The sequence below is a fragment of the Cuculus canorus genome, chromosome 7 (genome assembly GCF_017976375.1).
Source record: "Cuculus canorus isolate bCucCan1 chromosome 7, bCucCan1.pri, whole genome shotgun sequence".
In the NCBI taxonomy this organism is placed as follows: Eukaryota; Metazoa; Chordata; class Aves; order Cuculiformes; family Cuculidae; genus Cuculus; species Cuculus canorus.
Window position 1 is genome coordinate 12,072,494 of NC_071407.1, and position 15,743 is coordinate 12,088,236.

General features: G+C 40.7%; 1 protein-coding gene across 1 annotated transcript in view; it reads right to left on the reverse strand.

Annotated features, from left to right (window-relative positions):
- SORCS3 (sortilin related VPS10 domain containing receptor 3) overlaps nt 1-15,743 on the reverse strand; it is a 294,771-nt gene that overhangs the window by 31,373 nt on the left and 247,655 nt on the right. Inside the window, exons 15-17 of the mRNA XM_009555685.2 lie at nt 7,160-7,277; nt 5,536-5,669; nt 1,262-1,375 (exon numbers count right to left, since the gene is read on the reverse strand). Coding sequence (XP_009553980.2) covers nt 1,262-1,375; nt 5,536-5,669; nt 7,160-7,277 — 366 coding nt within the window. The remainder of the gene's footprint in view (nt 1-1,261; nt 1,376-5,535; nt 5,670-7,159; nt 7,278-15,743) is intronic.

The window sequence follows — 15,743 nt, forward strand, 5'->3', positions numbered from 1 at the left end:
CACACTTCTCCAGATTCTCAGCAGCATCACTAAGAACAGGCACACATTGTGGAGGTGAATTACTCCAGGCTGCTAAAAGGCAGAGAATCCCTCCAATTCCCTGTGCCTGCAGGATTGCACCCTGCATCCCAGCTTTTTAATTAGGCTTTTTATTACATTTGTCTGCCTCTACTCTGCTAGAAAGCACTTAGAATGACCTACCAAGAGCTTTGCCCAGTCTGATTTTAAAATTATTCAAAGAATGAGTTTTCTCTTGGCTCTTCTTGGAAGAGGTTAGCTAACTAGCAAGACACTCGGCCATTCCCACTGTTGTTGAGCGAGATTAATCCCTTCTGGTAATTTCACAGTAAAAACATGGGATGGATTAGAAGACACAGACCCCCCAATATTTCTTGCTTGCTCCCTGTCAAGAAGGCTACAAGCAATCATACTGGTCAGGGCTCCTGTAATTACATTCCATCTTTATAGCGACCTTTCAGCTGAAAGGAGGTCTCTGAAGTTAAGTGATTCCTCACTTTGTTCAGCAACTCACAACCACCACCCAGGAACAACCCTTCATAACAACTGAGCATGCAGGACCCACGACTCAGAAGCGTGCCTGCAAAGCCTTCAGTGCCTCCACTGCCTGAGAAGAACACTGCAATTTTGCAGCAGCCAGTGCAACCAGAGTTTCAGAGTATCCCCAGAAAAACTTTAATCATTTGCAAAGCAATACTACGATGATAAACCAACACTTGCCATCTGTTCTGGGTAAAACCAAGAGAAACTGGCACATGCATCTTGTCTTAAAACTCAAGGCACAGTGTATACAAAGTGAAAATGGCAAAGGAAAAAAGAGGCTAAAAATTGCTCATTTGAGCCTTCCCAGAAGCTGTTATATACAGGAGCTTTAAGATAGGAAGAGGTTCAATGAAAAATGATGTGAAATACCTCAAACCTGTTCTTTTAAATGTTCATCAGTCTCTCAGGTAGACCTCCTTGATTCGTGTTTTAATTTTGCAGCAAAAGGGAGCTGCGAGTCTAGGCTCCAGGGATCATACCTCATTCGATAGCAATACAATATCTACATGTCACTTACATTAATGTTCTTCTCCCTGTCTCTGAGGAATGAGGCAATGTTCCATACAGATGCTGCAGCAAACATCACCTCACAAATAAGACTGGAAAGAAATCATACGGGATGCAGAGGAAAAATGACTATCCAGGTTCTCTTGTCTCCTGCATGTCCACCAAAACCAGAGAGACTACAAGATTCACTTACCCAGTGCTGTTCAAGTAGCTCTGACCAATGCTGCAATCCTTGGACAGGGAGGATGGGCTGAACCAGAAGGCTGGAACACACTGGTTGTTGCTGTATCTCTCATACCCATAGTCACTATGGAGATAAATCATGAGTTCATCACTGTACCCATTCACTAGATTTAGCTTGGTTTTAGGTGATATTTTTGTTCCCCAAAGCATGTGGGTTGGAGGCTCTCTGCTGGATGGCACAACGTCATGGATTGGGCTCATCCAGAGGAAAGGTGCTTGATTCGTTTGAGAGAAAGAAACAGAGTTCACCTGACAACACCAGAACTACCAGCCTCACAGAGCACTGGCGGACTTGTGTTTTATTTGGTAAAAAAACATGGGCGGAGATTCAGAAATAAGATTATATTGTTAATTTCTTTTCCTATACTCTAATAATTTAACTTGTTGAATTCTTTTATTTGCTTGCTTTTTGCAGTCTTTGCTTTCAGAACAAACTAGACTAATTCCAGGCTCTAATGCCACTTTTCTTCCCAATGAAGCAGCTAGGAATATAAGACACTAGGAGCAATTCCTGGACAGTTAGCCAAGTTATGTATATTTATGCATTTTAATCTTTTCCCTGCACTTTGGCTAAGCTGTGGCTGGCCTGAAAGCAAAATACAGCTGATGTTTTTTCCAACACTGAACTAAAACAACACAGACAACTTGGCAGTCTAAGGATTACATGGTATTGTGTTGCATAGGGTAGGTAACCAGGGTTTGATGTTTCCTTGGACCACCAAAGAGTGGAATCGTACACAAACCCATCCAAGATTTGTTTTTATGCTGTCTTTTCATGCCAATACAAAGATGAAGCAATAGGATTAATCCAAAGACTTCCATAAGTTTTAATAGGCTCTGAATCAGGTTTCTATGCAAAGCCTTTATTGGCATGCTGGATTCAAGGGGCAAATGAAAAGAGATTCTGGATTTTTGCCTGAATCAGGTTAACAACTGCCAACAACCTAAACCTCCATGAAAACACAGACACTCCAGAAGCCACTGCCTTGAAATCTCTCTGTGCCCTCTAGGACACTTGAGCTTTATCCTTCCCATATTCAGAGTCTGAATTGCCAACAGAAAGTCACTAGGAAGAACTCTGGTGAGACAAAATTGTGCTATATCCCCAGTGACCCAGGCTGCTACTGTTCTTTTTTTGGAAGGCAAAAATTCTGCAAGCTACTTTAAAAGGTTTGGAGATTCCCTAATGCTCTTTCTTTCAACATTCGATTTAATCATTCTCAGTGGGTCCGACCTGCACAGTCAAAAATGCCTGGCAGTGACTTGGTAATTAAAAATATTCAGGAGGAGCCGTACTTTGCCCCAAAGAAGAAAAGAGCTGCATAAATATTTAATAAAATTAAAGACAACATTGCTGTATGCCCTCAAGGTTCTGTGCTTGTTCATTAACTTCTGGTAAATGTATATTAAAACCTTGCATGCCGCCCACCTTCCTTCGCATAAGCCCCAGGGTTTGCATAAGTTAAGGAAATAATCAAGTCCAGCTGCTACGCTGTCTTTCTCAGGAAAGCTATCTTGACAGAGTAAATAAAGAAGCGGGAGGAGGGAAAAGAAAGATCAGTGAGATTTTTAATAACACTTTTGAGTTCCTTCTGCCATTCTTTCTGTCAGAAAAAGGCCAGGGTTTACTTTTGGAAATGACTGCAAGGGTTAGCAGGAGTCAACCATGATCTTGACTCATGAAGATTTGTTGGACTAGGGCCTTCGATAATGATTTATGCTCCTGAAATTCAGATCACCCTTATACATAACATCAGGAAACAGAGTACTGCAACATGAAGCACCCAGGGCAAAGGCACAGTGACCAAATGGGAGTGGGCACAGCCATCACAGCTCATTCTGTCCGGCTCCTGCAGTCATTTGTCCTGCCTGCACTGCTCTTGAAGGCAGGCACCAACACACCTGGTGATGTTCTATGATCAGAACCAGCCTCCAAACCTATTTAATGGGGAAGCAGAGGGCCTGTCTGTGGGTCTTGCTGGTTAGTGTAGTCACACAAACCCACCTGCTGACCCTCCTCCTTTCCCTGACATTCCTTCAGTTCACACAGAAGACACAGGCTAGCCGGTGCTTCCAAGAACAACAGGCGATTGTGAACTCAGACAGAAAAGGCTGAGTGGACACCTTTCCTTTAAAAAAGCGTCAAATGAAAGAGTAGAAGTTGTCCTTCCAACTGTAGATACCTCTCTACAGGATGTATCTCCATGGGCTGCCTTGTAATCAGCAGAGAGAAAAGGTATTTCTCAACACCTCTCCTTCTCATACTGACATCCAAAAGAAGGCAGATAAATCATATTCTAGAACAACATGTATCTTGCCACTGACTAAATAACTGTCTCATCCTTTAGAAGTTACAAGTCAGAGCACGAGTCCCCCTTTTCTCTCTGAAGACCACTTTTCAGATAATCAAGCTTGATGTCCCATTGCCACTGCTAGCATTTTCTTCACACTGAGCACCCCACATCTCCTTCCATTCAGCCCTGTAGACTAGCATCAAAAGTGACCCTTAAGCTGAAGCTTGTCCTTTTGATTCCCCATCACCAGCTATAGCAATTTTGCAATTGGAATCCAGTTAACAATTCTGTTGGCAGTGCAGAGTCTGAAACAAAAGACAACTTTCTGTCGTCTAACTGCATTCCCTCTGCAGGACTGACAAGGTTAACAGCAATATTCTCTCATGTTATTGGGAAAGTTAAGCAGAAATGATACTGAATGCATGCAAGGAACACGTCAATTGATAGAAAAGGTGCATTCTGATGCAGACTCTTTTCAAGGCAGAACAGCACTTAAGGCCAATTCAGCTACCACAGTTTTCCACTTACAGCTTAGAAAAGACAAGCTTCACTGTGAAATAGAAAGCTGGTGAGGCACAAAGCCTCAAAAAAAAAAAAAAAAAAAAAGGGAGAAAAGAGCAAATTCATAAGCATCTCTGGAGATTGGTGCTTGGTTTAGCTCAGAGGCATATGTCAATACCAAGGACAGATAATGCAGGGCAAGATAGTTTGTTCATCCTGCAAGTTCCCCTGATGAGAACAAAGGGGAAAGATCTCCTGAGTCAAGCTAAGGAGTCTCAGATGTAATTTTGGCATTAGGAACAAATTAAACATCCATCCAGATAAGATGAATATCTCTGTTCTATATCCCTGATCCTCTCTTAGAGCCAAACTACTCCAATATTCAAGGAAACACATGGGTCTATATATTTTATTTATTTTTGCCACATTTCAGTGTGTCCACGTTTTAAAAAGAACTGTGAGTCTCAGCTGGCCTAAGTCCAAACAAGTGTGCAGATCTTACACCTCACACCTCTTCATGATGAATTCAAAGGTATCTGAAGATTTCAGGAATCACACCAACACCAAATCAGACACTGAACCTACTAATTTACTATTAAAAACAAAATGCTTTCTCACCTGATCTCCTTTCAGGACCTTTTGAACTCCATTTCAATGACATTCTGATCATTTAAGCTCAAACATCGCAGCTATTGACGGTTTTAAATCTTTCAAAGTTACAAGTTCTCTTGTAGGAATCCTGACTTATGTACTTTCCCCATCTCCTATCCCTGATTGTTATGCAATATCAAGCAGTAGTTCAATTTTTCCCTGTTTCATTTTCAAGCTGCTTTCAAAGTGACCTTGAACCGGTTTGGAAATTATGACCCCATTAAGTTAGAAACACTAATATTTATGCAAAACAAGTAGCTACATCTGACAAGAGTGGGCTGTACAGTCACGTCACAAAAGTCCTTTAGGAAATTTCTGAATAAAATATTACTAAAAAGCAAGAAATAGTTCCATTAATTCAGAAGAATAATGATAAAAATGTGCCAGTTTCACTAGTTTGCTCCCTATGTAGTCAATTTCTTTGGAAGTGAGGACAGAGAAATTCCCTCTGTCTCCTGTAAGGGAAATTCTTTGGACCAAAGAAGAGTCCTAGCTATCTCTCTTCTAGCAAAATGAACAAAAAAATGTTAATCAGTACTTGCAATTTTCTGCTTTTTAATTCCAGGCTTGGATTTCTCACGGAGATTAAGAAATCTCTCCTGCAGATGAAAGGGACAACAGGTGTGGGGCGTCACATCTATGCTATACGGTACTACCACTGCCACAAAGCTATATGAGACCCAGTTTCTCTGCAAGGTTCTCTGTCTGGGCAGTACCTCGACCACTGCCAATGCTACAAGAACAGTTCCTGCAGAAGTCCCCAGAGTCATATACTCACCACTCAAAGTCGCTTTGACCACAGACACATGGTTCAGACACCACAGTTCGGGAATAGTCTCGACCCAGGTAACACTGGGCTCCAGGCTTGCGTTTTTTATAGATCTTCCTCTCTCCCATGACGCAAGGCTCCCCCTTCAACAGCCAAGGAACAAGAGGGGAAAGAAAAACAGTGTGTTGTAGGGGCAGCTGTGTCGTAAATGGAGCATTTTGTCAGAAAACACAAAAGGCAATGAAAGCAAGCAGTTGCCACTGGGAGACTTTAGAGCTAAGAGTCTAGTTCCTTTTTTTTGGCTTTAAAGCTCAAAAGCCACCTTGGGAGGACGCATGAGTACAGTGTGTTCAGCATTGAGTTGGTATGCTAATGACATGCCCAAAATGCCTCAGTGCTCAAGCCATCACATCTACTTATGCCATGTTTCAGAAGGCATCCACCAATATATTTAGTCCTATGAATTATCCTGAAAAGACTACGAGGATGTACTCCAGGGTTTCTTCCAAATGTCAGATGAAATCCACTACAGGAGGAAGTGCCCAAGCCTGAAACCCGGGGCAGGGGTGGAACCCAGGAATCCTGTCTCCCCTCCTCTGGCCTTGATAGATGTGGCTTTGACATAATTTTGCCAGTCTGTTATGCTGGGGTTTTTGAACACAAAGGTTTCCAAGAGCAATACTAGGAGTAGCTAACCTAACAGAAACACTTGACATTTAGGTGAGTTGCAATAGACAGATTTTTCTCTGACAGAGAAATAACTTCTCTGCATGGAAATAAGAAAAAAAACTGATTGAAATATTTCTTTTTCCCATTAACAGCGATTCCCAAGATGGCTGCCTGGTTACATATGTGTTCCCTATTCTTTCGTATAAATTATTTTCATTTATTTCATCCTGTGGCTTCCGTTATTTGATACATCCTTACCAAATTAATGTTCATCTCTAATTCATGGATTTCATTCAGAAATATCACAGTGCCAGCAGTTCTGGCTCTAGTTATGTTGTCCTGCAGGGAGTGAGACATCATACTGGTGGCCAGTTAACCCATTAAGCAATCTTCAGAGCGTATTGAGCAATCTCAGTTCTAGTGGCTTCAGGACCTAAATATATCCACCATGAAAAGAAGCCAGATTGTATGAAAAGCAAAGCATGTATCCTTGAATAAAATGAAATAATTTGGTCTTTTCTGGTGTATTTTATTCAAGGGCTCCCCAGAGTTTCACAGACACCTGCAGGACCTACAGAACGAATAAATTAGGGAAGCAAAAAAAGAAAATTATTTTCACGACTCACTGACAGAGCTACAAAGAGATCAAAATCTCCTATAATTCAATCAGAAGACAAGGTTTTACATTGCCCTGAGCACTGAGGGTAAAAAGATCCACCTGGTGCAATGGAATATTGTCATACAAAGAGAAGTTAACTTCCTAACTTGGCTGGAGAAGACTGGCCCTGTGTTTATTCATGCATATGCTTCAGGGGAAGTAAAGTATCAACAGGTTAGAACTGTGACTTGATGGAAGCAAAAAAATCCATATGCTCTGCTGAAAAGAACAAGTGCCGTCCTATCTGGCAACACAGAGTATGGGAAGAGGAACTCTCAACATCCCCTCCCTACAGAGCTGGAATACCTGATTGTGCAGGTGCCAGGTTTGGTAGTCATCTTTGTTACATCTTCGGCTGAAGATAGACTTGTAGTCCACCTTGACCAGCTGCCACTCAGAACGGAGACTGAAGTGCCCAAAAACTCTAAGCACAGGAGAGGAAAAAAAGAAAGAACCATTGTCAGACAGAGATATGATTCCATTAAGCAAATAATTTCTCATGAGTCTCAGCTGCAGAAACCAAAACACAGTCCCGGAGCTTGATGCCAGAACACGTTATGCAGTCAAAAAAAACATTTTCCTGTTCCTAGAACATCCCAGAGTTGTTTAGCCTTTTCCTGACACCTTGTACAGCTTGTGTTGTAATGACTTCCATGCCTCTAGAACTTACCATAATAGGCCTAAGGTCTAATATAGGCAGCTAGGTACCATTCAAGAACAATAAACAACCACCTAGAAAGTCATTTGTCTAATGCCAAGAGTTATTCTGACGAATATATGGGTTTGGCTGCCTCAAAATCAAGTTTTTCTTAGCTGACTCAGTTTCTTTAATGCTGAACTTCTGTGTTCCTTGAACTTATTACTTAATGAACTATAAAAGAAACACCTGAAATATTCTGGATATGGACTGTAGGCAAGTGACCTGCAAAGATGGCAGGTCCCTTCCACCTGGAGAATGCTGATTGCAGCTAGTAGGAGTGGAATTATAAATTATCACCACCGCAAGGACATTAGTAGCTTTTTCTTAATCCTTTTGAGTAGGTCACTCATCAGCAGCAGTCACTGATAATACTCTGTGGTTCATCTAGCTAAGTAATAATAAGTTCAAGATGAAATTACTTTTTCCCACACAATTCCAGGGCAACACAAGACTCGTTCTGAGTAAGGCAGTATATAGGAGCAGTTGAAGCTGAAGGGTCAACACTCAAAAAACAGTGGAAATATGCAGACTGTAATTTAAAACCAAGACACAGATCTGTTACAAATAGGATACTGAAAGAGATCATATAAAATTGAATAGCACCAGAGGCTTCTGCACAAGCTTCTGCACCAGAATGTCAGTAGCAGAGCTGGTTGTTGAACACAGGACTCTCTAAATGCCATTCCAACTATATGGCACTCCTTCATATGCAGAAAAAACTACGTGCTTGCTTAAGTGCTTGGAAAGGAAGGACTGAAGCAACAATAAGCACTGACAGTATACATCATCAAAGTACCACCACCACAAATACGTAGGGAGTCTACACGTTAGAAGTTCATACCTTCAATAAAGAAAGCAGAATCTTAGCGGAAACACAGTTTGATTAATAAGTAACACCAGGTATCCAAACAAAATATTCCATCCATCCACAAACATTGCACGAATGCTGCAGGGTGCTCAGATTTTGATCAAATAGCAGCTTCCTATTCCCTTGGCTAGTTGTGATTTTCTCAGTAAGAAGCAGCTTTTCAGTCAGCTGCAGCCGGATTTCCAAAGTGGTGTGTAATAGGAGATTAGAATGGGTGACCAGACTTTAAAAGCCATGAACAAAACTTTAGCTTCTCATTGGCAGGGTGGAACATCTCAGTAGACATAAAAAAATCCCCCCGAAATGACAATGATCATTGGTCATTATGACAACTTCTTGACTATCTTGAATACATAAAACTTCATCTAAAATAAAAGTTCCAGTTTTTAAAAATTATTTACATACTGAAACCAAGATTTTTTCTGATATTCATGAAAAGTCAATTGTATCACTCTTATTGTGAGATTTAGAGAGCAGAGAAAGAATGGGTTTTTTTCATTATACCAAATCTTTCACTAACCTACATTTTCATCCAAGCCACTTAAGAGATTAAAGTTTTCATTGTTTTAATTATTCCAGACTAAAAAAAGGAAGTGGGAGAGAGACAGATAATTTACAAATTTTCCTATGAAAACAAAAGAGATTCAGAAGAGAAAAATTCTATTGAGTTTCCAAGCACTTACTGTATTCCAGATCCTGCTGTGTCCCCAGTGTGCTGCAATTCTTTACTCTAGTCCATCTTAATTTACACCATCACACAGGGTTGTTGACTTAACTCTCTCCTCACTGCCCAAACTACTCCTCATGTAGACTGTAGCCTGCATCAAAATTCCTCTGCATTGTGCTGGTTTTGGTGAAAAAGAGACCATCCAGGAATCGGTCATATTCTCTCATTTAAACCTGTCTCAGCGTGTGGGTAGCAGGGAGAGAAAGTGGGAAGGGGGAGATCTGAGAGCCTGAAGTTGTGGGTTTGTTGTGGACACTTCTCTGTATCCGAGTTCTGCCTCACAGAGACAAGCTCCAAGAAGTTGACAAGAAGTAAAGCCTATCTTGAATACATAAAAGAACCTAAAACTTCATCTTAAATAAAAGTTCCAGTTTTTTAAATTTTTTCTAAAAAACAAGAAGAGTCTGTGACAAAAGTGTAGACAGGTTAGAAATAAGTAAGAGGGGAAGGACTTGTGCGGTAGAATGGATTTATTGAGCATATTGTTGTTGGCTTTTCATAACATTTCTTCATGTAATCCAAATCGTGTAGTATTAGTGACAGGAAACATGACTGCATTCAGAGAGAGCTATAAAGGAAACCGCAGATCCTGTTCTCAACAGAGAAGGCACATCCTGGACCAAGATCAACTCACGGAAACTACAGCAATATGAGGTGCCAGGGCACTTGCTGGGAGGAGGAGGGAGAAGGGAGGAATGGGAAATTGCACAGAGGGGTGATGCAGAAGGCCTCTAAAACTGTACCGAAGTAGGAGCTCTAACTCCAGCTCCCCTCCCCACTTTCCCTTGGCAGTGGGTAAATCCCACCAGCTCTTATGCCACAACTGCTTTCAGCACATATACACTTATAGAGTGCATATGTGATGCTGTTGCACAGCTGGGCTGCTCTCCCATGAATCTTGTTTGTCCTGGATGTGATGCATGACTGAAATGTCATTCCTGCAAAACAGCAACTCAGCAGGCAGAAATCATTTAGTACAGCAGATTTATACCCGTTCAGGATTTGACCTGAGTGTTTATTACACAGAAAACAGCAAGAGGAAGGAAGAACATAATCAAACACAAATACTCGCCTGACCCCAGAAGATAACAGGTCTGGAGAAATCCAACACTTTGGCAGCCAATGCATATCAAGAAAAATATTGTTCCTCAGACTGACCCCTAGCTAATTGTCCATCAAGACAGCAAAAGGATTCTTTGTGCTTTACAAAAATTGTGAGAACCACTTCTTTTTAAATGTATTCAAACAAGCTAAAAAACCCTTCTGCCATTGAAATTCTTCTACGATAATTAATGGAAAAAAACAAAGTTTCCTAAGTGGAAGGCAATATATTAGCATTCCAAAAGCACAGAGCATTAGCTACTCTTTAATTAAATGATTTCAAAGAAGATCTTTGTATATAATTGCTATAATTTAGATGGAAACAATACTACACTAAATGTAATTAGAGGAGCAAGAACAGAGAGGGACGTTTTCTTCTGTGCTGCAGAGATGGTTCTGGGTCATCTAATTCCTGAAGTAGTAACTTCCCCCCACCCTTTGCTAATAAAAAGCTTCTCAAACCTGATCAACCATTGCAGTGCAGCCTTCAGAGATAAGAGCTGCTCACATGCAGATCAGCTAGCAAGCAACCGCACCCTGTGAGTTGTGCTCACCAATATGAAGGTTATGTTACATTTTAAGATGACTTTGTTCTGCGTCTGAAACTTTTATGAGAGTAAGCAAACATAAAGAATGGAAAAGAATGTTATCTGTGGGGCTCTTCGGACTCTCAAACAGCTTTCCTTGGGAAGTGAAGAAATCCCCCATATTTTGTGATATTAAAAATGGGCTAAACAACCAACCACAGGGAACAAATCCCAGCTCAGCAAAATCAGGTGTTGCAGCTGAAGCCTGATCTCACCAGTTTGTGAACTACATGACTGGATATAGTTCTACAGTGACTAAAGTGCATGCACATGACCTCCCCTCACTGTATCTGTTTCGGGGTGGCCAGGCCCAACGGAGACAGTTGGGTAGACAGCCAAGAGCTGCAAGGTCTTAAAACTGCTAGTGTTCAGCTATCAATAAGTGCTTAGAACTAAGTGCTCCAATATGTACATCTGGATTTCTCTGTCCACTGTGGCTGGGTGAAACAAGTCCCAGGTAAAGAGGTGGAAAAAGAGATTGCTGGGAGTTTATTTTTCCCTACTCAGCTGGTGAGGTCTCGCATTGCTTTCAAGATAACACCTCTTTATCTTATACAAATCCTATGTACCTTTTTTTCTTATTTACTTTGTCTGCTCACTAAATTAGGAAGGTGGACTTCCTAATAAATATAGCTAAATTATCAGGATTATACAGGGGGGAAATGGATATAAAGTACTATGAATTTTGCCTCAATAACTTTGTCTACCATGGTCTAACTGAAAGCTCTTAATTGCTTCTTGCAAGGATAGAAGACAAAAGAAGAGAGCTGGGTTTTCAAAGTCCATCTCTCGGAAGCCAACACAAAAAGCATGTTTTTTCATTTTTTCCATTTAAGCAGTCTGATCTCAAAGTCCTTGAGAAGCAATAAATACAAGAGCCCAGACGGCATTTAGACACAGTCAGTTTTCTGACTAATCTCAATTTAACAAATGTTCTCCAACCTAAGCCATGGAATGGTAATTTACAGGCCTTAGATGGGATAGATTTTGTTCTGTCCCTCAGAGTAAGCTGTTAAAACTCCACATAAAATCTTAGCTAATAGGACAGCATCTTCTCAACTGGGTCTATGCATAACTCACAGTGAAACTACAGCTAGGAAATCAGAAAATGCTTCTCAATCCCTTCTTTGGAGAAACAAGGCAAGGCTTTTATTGCCAGGGCTGGATATTACTAATTTGCAGGAAAATATTAGGAACTTGGAAAACAATTCTGAAATGTTTACAGATTCATGATGGAGTCTTTTTGGAAATGGTCATTGGTAATGCTGCTATAATTATATATATCATTAATTTTTGTAATACACAGTAACTAAAAAAGTGGGATATGCTGACTGGATAACCTTGTACAGAAACTATTTTAAAAATTTTTTACGTTTCTACAACATTCCGTATCAAATTGCGTTGCTTTTGCCTTATCATCCCCTTTATCATTGATAGTTGCGCTTTTTACGTAATTCAGTATTGCTCATTCCTGACAGGTCAACAGAATGAACTGAGGGCCACAAGATAACAACTCATCCACCTCTGCTCCATAGATTCAATCCCTGTCTCTGACTAGGGTATGAGAAATAGATCTTCTCAAGTGACAGGTCCTACATTGTTCACAGGAAAGGCACCAGCTGTATCCATCTGGATCTACCCCTAATGGCAGTTCCAGACAAGCTGCCCAAGCATGGAAATGGAAATGTCTTCTCATGCCTAAATCAAGACCCTTTCTATCATTTCTGAAGTAAACCACAAGAACATTATATGGAGTAAGCACGCATTGAAACTGTCTGTACTTGGCTGGTCTAGTCTGGATATAGACAAGAGGAGTTTTATCTTCACTAGACACCCTAGTTCCTTTGCACATAATGGGAGATAATCATCAAAGTCTCTGGTAAGCCTCCTATCCTCAGCTGTGCCCACCAGTGAGACAGATGACTGAAGACACAAAGGAAGGAAGCAACCGATAAAGTCATCTTCGCTACACAAAAGGTCAAATGTACCCTCCTTTCTGAAGCATTTTTCTTTTTGAGATTAATTACACAAGCAGATAGATGGATGAATCTACAGAAAACTAGATAGAAAGAGAGCCAAATATATACTTTAATTGATAATACTAAAAGAAAAGCTGATTGCAGTGTCATCAGAAAGAGATTGTTTAATTTAGGAGAGTCTGAAACGAGCCTTGCTCCCCTCGGATGCCCTTGCTCCCCATTTTAAATAAAAAATGCTTGCAGAGGAAGTGTCTCAGGCAATAAAATCCCCAGTAGCAAAATCACCCAAATCAGTAAATGCTTAGTTGACCTGGATCTGGACTTTTGTTGTGGGAGAGTAGAAAAGGATTGCTATCTGATGTCAGTTAAAATCCCTCTTAATTTACATCTGTGCCTGTAACAGGTAGTGCCAGAACTAGTTATTTAATGGGTGAACCCAAGAAGTGCTATGAAGCACAATCTGGAAGAACCATCTTCTGGCAGGGAAACAATTGTTGTTTTTTTTCTAGTCCCCTGGAGGGAATGAAGTTTTATTTTGAAGAATAAAGCTCTTCTGCAAGACCTATTCTGGTAACCGGCCAGCACTGAGATGGAGCTAAGAAACCTACCCAGATCTGAGTTGAGGTTTGATGTTGCCCGTTGTACTTTATACCCTATGGCTCCACTCTGCAGAACTGCTTAGTTCAGCATCAGCATGGCATGAATACATGGAGACAATACAAACCGGTCGCTGCTATCTCCTCTGATCCAGAGTGCTGAGTAACAGACCAGATATGAGGGTACGGCCTAGCAGAATCAAGATCCAGCCAAATATCTTAGCTTTAGCTGCATATTGACTGTGTCCCTGTACAAGGTTCTCTCACTTCCATAACTACCTTAATTTCATTTTGATTTTTCTCTCTAGTAGCCTGATCCTACATTAGCCTGGGAAAACAGTGAGCCTATGCTAGAGATCCTGGCTCAGTGCATCACTTAACAGAAGGACTAGGTGTATATATATGTGCCTTCATCACTTATTGGCATTTATAGCTTTTGAGACAATAAAATAAAATGCTGACAGTTTCACGCACAAAAAAAAGGGCCTGTTATGAAATCTGGATCTGAAGGCATCTGCATGTAAGAAAGTAGCATTAAAGCAAGACTAGCTCCTATGTGCTCAACTGTCAGGGCCAAAACACACAAGCAACAATGGAACAGTTGCAAGCTGTGCTGGCAGGGTTAAGCTTTGTGAAGGGAGAGTAAGACATGAGTTATTTCCTCATGAATTAAATGCAAATTATGACTTTAGAGAAAACCAAATGGGCTGTGTAAACTCCCGATTGTTTTTTATTAGGGTTTAGATGGAATTAGCATTAAAGGAGGTCACTAGTTACATGGAAATTGGATGGTAAGGGATTGAGACAAGAAAGTAGAACCTAATTGTGAGAGACACAGATCATCAATCAGGGAGAGAGGAGGAAGGAGAGCGAGAGTTATGCTGTCTCATGAGTGGCAAGACAATGCTGGGAGCAAGTGAGTAGAAACAAAGGAAACATAAAAGATGAAATATGAAACTGGAAAAGCAGGCAATTGCCAACAAAAAAACACTGTTTAATTTTTCCCCAAACAATAAATATGGTCGTTAAAAGCTGCTTTGGAGCTTTTAATTTAGTTGATTTTGGCTGACCTGTTAACTAGGAACGGCAGCCTGAGGGCAGCTGGGTGATGATTCGGGGCTGCTGTACTTCTGTCTATGAATAGGAAGAGAGCGAGAAAAATGGCATTTTTTTTTCTAGAAAGAAGAGGTGCATTTTCTTCCAAATAAAATATACAATCCATTTGGATCAATATTTTCAGATGGTGCAAATTAGTGTAATTCCCACAGACTATTTGAGATGTAAGGCCTTGTTCTACTGCTACTATTCAGAGGGAGAGAAAACAACAGCAGTGAAACTACCAAGAAACTACCAAAGCAGCCTGCATGATGATGAATTCGTTCAAGAAAATCTTGGTCTGTTTTCCAATTCCCAAGGGGAAGGATCAAACAAAAATTTCACAGAATTTCTCATGCAGATGAAATCTGAAGGAAGCAGCTTATTCCCACTTCCAAGGAATCTGAATGTCATGACATGGAGATTTTCCACAGAAAAGAAATTCAGAGTGTTGGCCAGATTCAATGACTAGCAATCCACGTGGAACCAGTCATGGGAAGCTGCATCACTGCCAGATTCTAGGTCAGGAAGGAGAGCGGAGATGGGGCAGGCAAAGACTGTCTGTGAATACAGGGGAAAAAACCCAAAATCTTGAAATAAAAATCCTGCAGATGACAGACCCTTTTCCCTCAGCTTTAGAAATCAGTCTTGGGATTATTCAGCATCTCAATGGGCACTTCCTTTTAAGTACCAGCAGAAGAGGAAAGCCACTGCAAATGACATGGTACAGCACGATCCTTTAGTTAGCAACTAATGCCAAGTCCTATTAGTAAGTAATCTGCAGAACACATAATTTAGAAGCAGCCCTACAGTTTGGGCTTGATTTCTCCATTAGCTGCACAAATACTGCACAAGGCAAAGGGGGAGACCGGGATTTTTTTCTTTTTTTTTAAAAAAAAACCACAAAGTGCTACCAAAATAAGAACTTACTCAATGACAAACCAAACCTTTTGAGACCTGGTCTCTAAAAAATTTATTGCCAATGTTCCCAAACCACTTTACATGACAATTGCTTCAAAAGAAATCCCAGCAACATGAAAGGGAGCGTGAGACACCTGGGAAGGGGGATGGGAAAGCACATTAATTTTTAATGTTGTTTTTCAGAAGTGTTCTCTGTCTACTTCGAAGTAGTCATGAAAGGCAACCAGTTTCTGACAGCTTTCAAACCTGAAGATGTTGCCTCCCTCTTCTAGAAAACTTACCAGCAGGAATCAGCAATCTGAGTGCTTCCTCCAAT